At 25.5% G+C, this 11,924-nt stretch overlaps 5 protein-coding genes across 5 annotated transcripts, besides 2 other annotated features; 1 reads left to right on the forward strand and 4 right to left on the reverse strand.

Annotated features, from left to right (window-relative positions):
• Nucleotides 1-2,020: 2,020 nt before the first annotated feature.
• EHI_132850 (uncharacterized protein) lies at nucleotides 2,021-2,464 on the forward strand (the record flags this gene model as incomplete). The annotated part of the gene is made up of 1 exon (XM_644754.1): nucleotides 2,021-2,464. The coding sequence occupies one exon, from the start codon at nucleotides 2,021-2,023 to the stop codon at nucleotides 2,462-2,464; it is 444 nt and encodes a 147-aa protein (XP_649846.1).
• Nucleotides 2,465-2,476: 12 nt separating this feature from the next.
• On the reverse strand, nucleotides 2,477-5,749 carry EHI_132860 (DNA polymerase, putative; the record flags this gene model as incomplete). The annotated part of the gene is made up of 1 exon (XM_644753.2): nucleotides 2,477-5,749. The coding sequence occupies one exon, from the start codon at nucleotides 5,747-5,749 to the stop codon at nucleotides 2,477-2,479; it is 3,273 nt and encodes a 1,090-aa protein (XP_649845.2).
• A 623-nt stretch (nucleotides 5,750-6,372) lies between these two features.
• On the reverse strand, nucleotides 6,373-6,933 carry EHI_132870 (uncharacterized protein; the record flags this gene model as incomplete). Its single annotated transcript, XM_644752.1, has 1 exon — nucleotides 6,373-6,933. One exon carries the CDS (start codon nucleotides 6,931-6,933, stop codon nucleotides 6,373-6,375), a length of 561 nt encoding a protein of 186 aa, XP_649844.1.
• A 341-nt stretch (nucleotides 6,934-7,274) lies between these two features.
• Nucleotides 7,275-8,160: a repeat region.
• Nucleotides 8,141-8,746: a repeat region.
• Nucleotides 8,747-9,486: 740 nt separating this feature from the next.
• Nucleotides 9,487-10,899, reverse strand: EHI_132880 (eukaryotic translation initiation factor 2 gamma subunit, putative; the record flags this gene model as incomplete). The annotated part of the gene is made up of 1 exon (XM_644750.1): nucleotides 9,487-10,899. One exon carries the CDS (start codon nucleotides 10,897-10,899, stop codon nucleotides 9,487-9,489), a length of 1,413 nt encoding a protein of 470 aa, XP_649842.1.
• Nucleotides 10,900-11,101: 202 nt separating this feature from the next.
• Nucleotides 11,102-11,686, reverse strand: EHI_132890 (uncharacterized protein; the record flags this gene model as incomplete). The annotated part of the gene is made up of 1 exon (XM_001914202.1): nucleotides 11,102-11,686. The coding sequence occupies one exon, from the start codon at nucleotides 11,684-11,686 to the stop codon at nucleotides 11,102-11,104; it is 585 nt and encodes a 194-aa protein (XP_001914237.1).
• Between the last annotated feature and the right edge of the window lie 238 nt (nucleotides 11,687-11,924).

An 11,924-nucleotide genomic window follows, 5' to 3' on the forward strand; every position in this document is an offset into this window, starting at 1 on the left:
TTATATCATTGTATTCTTCTTATTATCTATATATTATTATATTATTCTTATTTTATGATTATTTTTATGTTTATATTCTTTAGATTTTCTTATTGTTATTCTTTTCTATTTAGTTGTATTTGTTTATTCATCTTTATCATTTTTATATTATTATCATTTATATCTATTTTCGATTTATATTTATTCTCTTTTGTTTTATATTAATATTAAATTTATCTTTTATACTTTGATTTTATTATTATATCATTGATTATCATTTCTCGTTTTATTTATCATTTATTCTTATTATTCTTTTGTTTTATATTCTATGTTATATATTCATATCATTTTCATTTATATTTTATCACTTATTATATGTTATAATAATAACATAACACATATGATTGATTATATAATAAACATCATGATGAAGTTATACATATAAATAATAAACATAAAAATAATAAAAAATTTTTCAATAATAAAATAATATTAATTACTTTACAACATTAAATTAGACACTTTTTATTGAATATTTCTAATTTTTACAATAAAAATACACTTTTTATTTCTTCTTTTATTATCTATTCTATTTTATTACTCTTTATCTTCTTCTACTTTTTCTTTATTCTTTATTATCTTTTTATTCTTTTTATATTATTTGTTTTTCGTTGTTTTTCTATTTCTTTCTTCTATTATTTATCAATTTTATATTCATTTATTCTTTTTATTTCTTTTTTATTAGTTCTTGAGTATTGTATATTTCTTTATTATTTCATTTATGTATTATCAAAATATATGTTTTATTGAATTTATGTTGAACAAAATATTGAATAATTCAATATTTTCAATGTTAAATATTCATTATTTATTCTGAAATGTTGTGTATATTTATTATATTAAATGAATATGATGAATAAATATCAATATTATTGTTTATTTGATTTTAAAAAATAATAAATGAATATGAAATAATGAAATAAAATAATGAAGACAATGAAATGATAATGAAATAAAATAATCTAATATTGAACAAATCAAATAAAGAATATATTGAATATATCATTATTGTTACATTATTATTTATTATTTCAATTATTAAATATTAATAAATTATTATTCATGAATATTTAATTGATATTTTACAATTTCATTTTCATTTTATTTAATAAATGAAATATAAATAATGAATGAATGAATGAATAATAATTTAATATATGAAATAATAAAAAGAAAGATAAATAATAAAGAAATATGATGTATTTAATATATAATATAATTTATTATCAAATATAATAATAATATCAAATGATGAATTATTTTTATTTCAAAATATTTTGCATCAATAAAAATGTTGCTAAATATTTTGCATCATTAAATTTTGCACTTTTTTTATTTGTTTCAATAAAATTTGCATCCTTTATTTTTTTCTTTCTTTTCTTCTTTTATCATCTCTTTTGTTTTATTACACTTTATCTTCTTTCTTTTTATATTCTCTCATTTCTACTTTTATTCTTTCTTCATCATATCAAACTTCTTACTTTATTTTTATTCTTTTATATCATTCATTCTCTTCTTTTTCAATTATTTGCTTCTTTTGTTGCCATTGGAGCTAAGTTATGATGGAATGTAATTGAAAAAGCAAAACCACTTATTTCTATAGCATCAGATTTTATTCCAGGTGGTGAAATAATTAAAAAAGGTACAGAAGTAATTAGTAAAATAGCAGAACCTACAAGTGAAGTATTAAATAGAATAGCATCAGGTGAAAATGTTGTTGGAGCAACTAAAAAATATTTAAATCAAGTTAAAAATGAAATACCAAATGATATTACTAAAACAGCAAGTAAAATTATTAATCAAGTACCTGAACATATTTCATTAAAACCTAAAGGAAGAACAGGAGTATCACCTAAACATGCTTTATTTGCAAAAAGACTCAATGGTAATGAAAGTGAAATGAATAATGAAGAAGATTATGAAGATTATGATATTGAAGATTATCTATAAATAATTAACTCTTTATTCTTAATTAATTGTTATGAAATTTGGATTTATCAAAAAGTTAAAGAATATAATTAAGACAGCAGGAAAGAAAATAGCAGGAATAGGAGGAAAGTTATATAAAACAACAGGTAATATAACAACTAAATTAATTCCTATTTCAAAAGGAATAGCATCATTTCTTCCAGGTGGTGAAACAATAGGAAAATTATTAGAAAGAGTACCAAAATGGTATGAAACAAATGGAAAAGCACTCACAGAAATTAGTGAAGGAAAGAAAATAAAAGATGTTATTAAAGATTATGGAAAAACACTTTATAATGATGTTCTTTTAAATAAAGAAAAAGAAATAAAACAAACAAATAATAATTATAATGAATCAAGAATAAATAAAGTGAAAGAAATGGAAAATGGAGTAACAAAAGAATATTATAAAAGAAATTTATCATCTTTATCACCTTATGAACAAGAAATTAATTGATTCAAATTTCATTTAAAATTTAATTGTTCTTTTAAAGTTTTCATTTGTAGAGACTTTAAAATCTCTTTCAATGATAAAATGAGGTCCGTATTTTGAAAGATCACAACTAAGTGCTCCTCCTTCATATAAATATTCATAAAGTGCTTTAACATCTCCTTCAAATTTTTCTTTAGCTTCTCCTCGTATAACACTTGCTGGTATTCCTTTCATTCTTATTAAATATTCTTCAACACCATCTTCATTTGTAAGAATATCTAAATATGCTTTCTTTCCTAAGAAGATTGATTCTTTAGCCCAACTATCTTTTCCTTTTACTTTAGGAAAGTCAGAGTGGAATTGTCCCATTTCACTTCCAACTAATACTCTATTGTATCTATTGAAGTACAGTTCTTGTAATCCTACTAATTCATTCCTTTTAATGTGAATAGAATCAGTGTCTTGATAATAAACTAATATGTTATTATCTTCACATAAATAGATTAATTCATTCATGATTCTTTTAGACATTGAGAGAATGAGAGAACCAATAATGTCAGGAACATAAAAGTCATCTAATTGTTTCTTTACTTCAACTATCCATATGTCTGACCCAAACAATGGTTCTCCATAAATGATATCAACATAATTCCTTCTCCAGAATTGATCACATTTCTTCTTACATCTGAAGAATTTAGTTTCACTGAGTATTGGTTTTTGGATAGTTTTACCATATGAACTATTCATTACTAATTTATATATAATTTCATTTGGATCTTTATTCTTCTTCATATCTGCTCTAATGTTATAGACTTTTTCTATTTCTTTACTTAATAAGTCTGACTTCTCTCCTTCCCAATATATTCCTTCTTTAGCTTCAAACTCTATCTCTTGGTATCTAATTAAATCTTGAAGATAGATAGAATCTACTACCATTTCTACACATTCATTGACATATTCATTTATTCCTTTTGTCCTTTTAAGAATAATAGGCATATTCCTAGGTTTTCCTACTTTATTAATCTTTATACGAACTACAAAATATGATATGAATTTATCATTGGTTGGTATCATTTGTTGTTCATCCATTAAATGTTCAAACATGAATTCAATTGGTTTATCAATCATTTTAGGATATCCTGTTGGTATTAACAATCTTTTCATAGCAGACGGGTATAAGGAACATGCATCGAAGTCAACTATTTCTTCCTTCACTTTCCATTTAATGTTTCTATTGGTCATGTTCCTTCCTCCAATTATTGCTTGTCTTATAAAGTCTCTTAACACTCCATTGTATTCAAATATCCTTCCATCATTAAAACACTTTGATTTGAAATAATAATATGATAATGCACTGATTGTTGAGAATGTATCACAATCTAAATCAAGGTTCTTTTTAGTCATTTCTTTAAACTTAATGAACCCTTGTCTCAATACTTCTACATCTCTTTTACAATAATATTCACAATACTTTTTAGTGTTGAACTTTCCATTAGGTAATAGACAATCTGTTTTAATTAAATTCATCTTAAACTCTTTTATCTTCTCTTTATCCCATTCGGGGTTTTCTCTAAGCCAACATCCTTCAATTGTTCCAACTTCTAAGTTATCAAAATCGTAAAAATTGTATGGGAATATCTCTTTTTCATATTCTCCTTCAAGATTAAAGAAGGATTTGAAATTAGCTATGGAAGTGGGAATTAGACCTAATGAGTCTTTAAATCTGATTTTCTTTCCTTTAAATGTTTTAATAACCATAGAGTATATGTTATGTCCCTTTTTAACTATTCCAATAATCCCATATTGTGCTAGGAATCTTCCATCATATCCAAGATTGTGGAAGTAACAAATAGGATTTTTAAAATTAGATAGATATTCAATAAAGTTCTTTCCACAATCCAATCCGTAGAATGTATTCCATACTCCTTCATTATCCATTACTACCATACAGAATGGAATATGATGATCTCCTCTTGTTATACATTCAAAATCTGCATAAAACACTTCTTCATTCTTTCTTTCTTCATGTTCTTTACTTTCACATACTTTATATTCATTTGAATCAATTTGTTTTAATTTAACTTTAAGTTTTTCTGCATCATATAGACGGAACGAAATAATATCTTCTTTTGTTATTTCTTCAAATGCTCCTTGTTCTTTTAACATTGTTAATGCTCTATAGACGTTTAATGCTCTATCTTTCTTTGTTTTATATTGTCCATTATGTTTTTCATATGCTAAATAATATTTGTTAATATCTTGATTATTAATATTACAATATTCTTTTATTTCATTATGGTTCTTAATAAAGAATGATGTTAATGGAACTTTTTCATTAAATATATAATGAGGAGATTTGTTCCATCTTATTAAAAATATAGGTATTATAATTCCTTCATTTCCCAATACTTCTTTTTTAATGTTTTCTTCATCTTTATAATACTTTAATTCCACTCGAAATTTGTATTTGTTACATATTTTAATAATATTCTTTTTACTGATGTTCTCCGTGTGGATCATGGATTTCATTGATTCAATCTCTTCTTCTTTAAATGCTTTAGATGTTATCAAACACTGAATGAAGCAATTCTCATTCATTCTTATAGTGTTTCTTATATACACTTGATACTTCTCTAATAATGGTGCAATATCTTCCCATTCTTCTTTTAAGTAATATCCAAAGAATCCCCCTTCAATTCTTCTTCTTCTTGGTAATCCCAGGGATTCAACTATAACTTCTCTAACAAGAGCTCCTGGAGGAACATTCAAATTCCATTCTTCATCATCATAATTCCTCCAAAATTCTTCAATACCTATATCAAAGTTAACTAAGTGTTCTAGGAATTCATTAATGTTATTGTTATTAATATTGATTTGAAATGGTCTATTACTGATTGTGAAACCATTACCAAATATCATAGTCACTCTAGCTCCATGACCATTTCTTTCTATAACACCAACTAAGTCTTCTACATTTCCTGCTATTTCGTTCCATTCTGCCTCAGTGAAAGATCTATGTGGAATTAATCTTCCATCATTATCGGCTAATCTTTCATTGTATAATATTATATCATCATAAGGGTTATTATTAATTAATTCATCAATTTGTTCATTTTGAATATTGTTGAGAAATTCTTCAAGGACTTCATCGTTAGAAGAATCACTAACTCTTTCTTCCCCTCTCTGCTGTACTACTGCTTCTTCTCTTTCTTCTACTTCTTCTCTTCTTGTGGGTTCTTCTATTCTTCTTGCAGTTTCTTTGACAGTTTCATTATATATTCTTCTCTTTGTATTTCTCTCTTCTTTCATCTCTTCTTCTAGCTCTTTCTTCTCTAGCGTTTCTTTGTTCTTCCTCTTCTTCAGTATTTTCATGGAATATGTTTCTTTTATTAATCTTGTTAATTCTATCATTAATTGTTATTAGTGCTGTTTTTTCTTTAATATTTTCATTTTCTTCTTGTATATTTCTTTCTTTTCTTTCTTCTCTTCTTCTTTCTGCTCTTTCTTCTCTCTTGTTTCTTTCTCCTTCAACTTCTGATGTATGTTCATGAAAGATATTTTCTTCTTTCTTTTCTTCTATTTCTCTTATTTCTTCTTCTATTTGTTGTATTCTTCTTTCTTTTTGTCTTGTATTCCGACGATTATTTCTCAATAAATTTATTTCTTCTTGTAATGTTTTCTTTAAGTTATTTGTTTTTCTGTAACTCATTTGATATATAAGTTTAAAATGTGAAAAGTTTAAATAATCTTTCATCAAAAAATAAAAGAGATGAAACGAATTATGATTTTAGATTAATAGTTATGAGGTAACAAAATTAATTGATTGTTTGAAACTTTCATTTTATTATTAAATATTTATTAAAAGCATTTAAATTGAATTTATTTTATCTTTCTTTAAATATGTTAAAAAGTAAATGAATAATAAAAGTAAATTAATTTTCTGAATTACTTAGATCGAGAAGAGATAAGTCTATCTCTTCAGTAGAGCTATCCTGATTCAATAATTCATTATTTCTCTTTTGAATTTCATTCCACTTATTTAATAACTTTGTTACCATTTCCATATTTTCTATAATCAGATCATCATTAACCTCACTTATATTAATAACATATAATGCTAAAAATTTCATTAATGGATATTTCATCCATAAATCTTTATCTACTGTTATTATTTTGAGACAATCGTTTACGAATTTTGATAACATATAGCTATCATTTGAAATAATAGTTTTATTAATATTAAGAAAGATTTTTATAATTTCAGATATATCTGAAATAACATTTATATACTCAGATCTGTCATAATCATTAATAAGAGAATAAATGCTACATAAGTTGTCTTTTAATAATGTGAGAATCTGAATAATTTCATTAGATGTATTTAATAATTCTTTATACTGAGAATTAAAAGATTCCTGTATGAATTTAGGTGTTCTTTTTGCTGGATTTACTCTTAAATTATATACCTGTTTTTTATAAATATAATGATTCATTTTGATTCACTAATGATAAAAAACATTTTGAGATTGTTTAAAAATCTACTTTAATTAAATAGTAGAGGCGAACTTTAAAAGATTAGAGTTGAAATTGGAGGTGAAATTAAGAGATATGAGACTAACAATTATTAGTTATGAGGTAATAAAAATAAATGTTATTTAAAACAATAATTGAGATGATCTAAAAATAGAATGTTATATAAATAAAATATAAAATAAATGTTATATAAAACGATTCCACACAATTCACCCTTAATGCTTAATATGATGTATCACACTATTGTCCAATTATACCATAGAAAATAATATAAAAAGATAAATTTAAAATATTTGATAAATAATAAGCAGTTAATTAAGTATTAATAGAACTAGCTTCTATTGTTAATGACTTAGGGGAGACTAATCCCATCAATTCATCTTCTTCTTCTAGTATTTCTACTGAGTATGTTTGGTTGTGATAGAAGCAGTATTCCATGACATTCATCATGTTTTTTATTACAAGGTTTTTAGTTTCTTTCTCGATGTCAATTTCAATTTTTAATTCTTTAATTAATTTATTACTTTCTTTATTTATTAATCCATTAATTGAGACTACTACTGGATTTATTCTGACATCTTTTAATTTTTCTATTTTCATTAGAATATTCTTTAATTCATTGTAATTATTTCTTTTCTTCCAACACACTCAATTAATATTGTGGTCAGCAACATTAGTCATATCAAATAATAGACTAGTTTTATTCTTTTTATCTAATACATATATGTCTGGTATTTTGTGATATTGTCATTCACTTTTAGGCATTATTTGTATATTCCATATCATTGTGATGTCTTTATATTGGAATATTGTTTCATATGGTGGTTTTTATATTGATTATTTCTTGTATATTTTCTTATTAATCAATATTATAATGCCAATATTGTCATATTTTTCTATTTGTGATTTATTATAACCAATACAAGATAGTAGAATGTGTTCTACTGTTACTGTATTGTCTTTACAAAGTGGGTAGTATTTCAATCTTTCATTTTTCATTATTTTTGCTTTCCTATACCCACAAAATATTGCTCCATCTTGCATTTTAGTTAAATGGAGAAATGCATTTTTCTTAATATTGATGGACTTCCATGCTTTCACTGTATTAGTTTTATCTACTCCTTTTGCATCGAACCATCTTCTAAATTTTCACTAATTTGATGATACTTCCATTTTTTGATGTATTTTAATTTCACAGTAGATTATTCCCATTTCTTCACTACTTTCCGTCATTATTCTCAAATCATCCATATATAATGTATGATTTGATTTTGGGAATTTCTCTTCGATGATTTGAGAAATTACATTCATCTGAATGATGAAGAGTAGAGGGGATAATGAATAATTTGTAAAATTCCTCTATTTAATTTAATACTACCTAGATATTCATTAAATTTATAGCCGATGAATATCTTCCATCTAGTCATCATACTTTCAATAATGTCAATGATGACACCATCTACATTAAAATATTTTAATGATTCAATTACCCATTGGTGGTTTATTGTGTCATATGCTTTCTTAATGTCATAATATGACTCATCATATTTTGGGTATTTCTCTTCTTTCTGCTTTAACATATAACTATTAATTATTCATTCTTTAGCAGCGAGAGATTGTAACTTACATCCCAGTTGATTATTACTAATTTTCAATGGTTCACAATTCATGTTAAGTCTTCTGTGAATCTTTTCTTTTAATATGGAGGTAAATACTTTCATAATTACATTTGTACAACTGATAGGGTGATAATTAGTGACATCGTTCCCATTAAACAAGAAACATGAACTGAAATAATCAAGAAATAACAAACAATAAGAAATGAAATTGAATAATCAAGAAGTAACAAACAATATATGAAGTTAGTGATGTCGAATATCCAAATAAATACAATAGAGTTTATTTGAATAAAAGAAGGATAAGAAAATAAACTACAACACTAACTTCAGTCATTGAGTTATAAATACTGAAAATATTAATTTATTATAAAAATAAAAAAATGATTAAATTAAATATCATCAACAACTTTGAATACATCATAATTAAGAATCTGATGTATATCATACAACAATATTTCTCTCCAACTCAAATATACTCAACAGACTCTATGAAATGTCAAATCAACAATAATAATTCAATGTTCAACAAAGAATAACTCTGTTATTACTTTACAAGTTACCTGTTATTATTTATGATATTTTTTATTTTTTCTCAATAAAATTTATAAGTGCTGACTTATTATTTTATCGTACTTTCATTCAAAAGCTGTTTTTATTTTCTTTTTTTTTTCATTAGCTCAGATAGTATTGGATATTCATTAGATTAATAAATTAATAACTTAAATTATATTTTTAAGATAATTTTCTTAACATCTTATTAGAATTGGATAGATAAACAAGAATAAAATATATATTCTAAATTTATTGTAGAACCAAAATAAAAGCTAGAATAGAGTGTTTTAAAACAATAAAAATTGTGTTTAGTTGAATAAAATAAAGAAATTTGAGTTATTTTTATTCAGAGACCTTCTTTGTTCCTTTAACAACTTCTCCCCATCCAACAAGCCTCCATCTTCTTTCTACTTTTCTAGACATTGCAATTTTTCCACCAACAGTAGTACAGACAGGTTTCATTAATGAGATTTGAGCCATATCGTCTTTCAAAGCCATAACCTTACAACCAGTGTGAGTACTTCCAATGTTGATCATTAAAATATCACCAGCAACTAATGGCTTAACTAACGCTTCTCCATCACTGCTTTCAACTCCTAATAAACGAGCTAACAAATAGAATTTAATTTGAAGTTCAACAAATACAGGAGGCAATGAACCTACAATACCGGCGACTTGACCAGTAAGTTTATCAGCACGACAAAGTGATGGATCTAAGCTAGTACCAACACCAATTAATCCTCCAGGAACAGCAAATTGAAGTTCATTTCTTTCAGCATGAAGTGAAATAATTTTAGTAAATAATGGTTTGCAAGTTTGTTGATTTTTACTATCTCTGAAATTAAAACCAGGTCTAATTTCTATTTCGTCACCAAGTTTTAACATTCCTTGTGATAAAGTTCCTCCAATAACTCCTCCAATTAAGTCCTGAGGTAAAGTTCCTGGTTTATTAATATCAAATGAACGAATAATAGTCATTCGTGGATTAACTTTAAAATCTCTTTGTGGAACAGGGATAGAATGACAAATATATTCACACACTACATCCATATTATATTTTAACTGTGCACAAATTGGAATAATTGGTGCATTTTCTGCAATACTTCCTTTAACAAATTCTTTAATTTGTTGATAATTCTTTTGTGCATCTTCTTTAGTTTTTACTAAATCGATTTTATTTTGTAAAATAATCATGTGTTTTAATTTCATGAACTCTACTGCAGCTAAATGTTCACTGGTTTGTGGTTGTGGACATGGTTTATTACCTGCAACAAGTAATAATGCTCCATCCATAACAGCAGTTCCAGTAAGCATTGTCATCATCAATGAATCATGGCCTGGACAATCGACAAAACTAACATGTCTTAATAATTGCATCTTATGACCACAACCTGGTACTTCACAAATTGGGTTGTCTTCCTTAGCTGATCCATAACTTCTGTAACAACCTGGTTTAGGACAATTTGGGTTTGTGCATTTATAAATCTTAGCATTAGCATAACCCAAACGAATTGTCATATTTTTCTTCAACTCTTCTCTAAATTTGACTGTATGTACACCTGATAATGCTTTAACTACTGTTGATTTACCATGAGCTACATGACCAATAGTACCAATATTAATTGTTGCTTGTCTTGAAATGACACAAGGTGTAAGAGCAGTTATTTCATCAATATTAAGAGAAGAAAGATCTTGCTTCATTAAATTTGAATTTGCGTCTCCATTAGTAGGTGCTTCAATAACGATTTCCTCCATTGTCTTTTAAGTTTCTTTTCATTTTTTCTAACTATTTTCAAATTTTTACTATTTTTTTATTATTCTTTTTATAAAACCCTATTTTTTATTTTTGTTTTTCTTTTTTATTCATGACAATGAACCTTTTTCTCTTTGCTTAATACCAATTTCTTCATTTAAAAGAGAAATTAATAAATAAACAAATCCTTTAGCTAATTACTTTTTATTCTATTGTCATCTCATTAACAACTTGTGATAATGCGTAATAATAGTTGTATGGAAAATGATCACTAAGACTTAATACTTTAATAAAAAGCCAACCAAACTCTTTATTTTCTCGTTCATACAACCAATATTTTTTAATGTCTTGTTCTTTTCTTTTTTGGATATGAAATACTCTTCCTGGTGGTACTAAGACTGATGAGTCAATAGTATTTGTTGATTCATAAAAACGATTGAAAGCTTGTTGGTATTGTTCAGTTGTTTCTTTTGAGTTAAGAGAGATTAAACTGGTATTATTGTAAATTGACCGAAACTCATTGATTAATGGTTGGATATTTTTAATTGAGTCAAAAGAGAGTCTAGGAACAATATCATTTTTTGATACTACTGAATCAATCAATGAACGAACTAATGGTGATGAAGCTATATTCAATGAAAGAACTAATGCAGGTGCTAAACAATAACCATGAACTAACCAATCAGGGTGATTTTTATTAATTTCTAAAGTCAGTAATTGGGCAACTCCACCACCAAGAGAATGACCAGCAATAGTGATTTGAAAAGAGGGGTATTTCAGTCTAAGCATTTTTAGTGTTGGGATGATTTGTTGATATTTATTAAGAGCAGCTTTATAGATTCCAGCATGAGTAAATCCATCGATTCCAGCAAAATTATAAGGTACAGGTTTAGCACATAAATCTACTTTAGCATCATTAAGAGAAAAAGTACCTCTTATGACAACAGAAATAGTTTTTAATGAGTCAATGACAACAATGAAATAGGCAGGGTCAAAGATTTCAGAAGTCCATTGATATTTGACAAAT

The sequence above is a fragment of the Entamoeba histolytica genome, genomic scaffold (genome assembly GCF_000208925.1).
Source record: "Entamoeba histolytica HM-1:IMSS scf_1104750518333 genomic scaffold, whole genome shotgun sequence".
NCBI lineage: Eukaryota > Evosea > Mastigamoebida > Endamoebidae > Entamoeba > Entamoeba histolytica.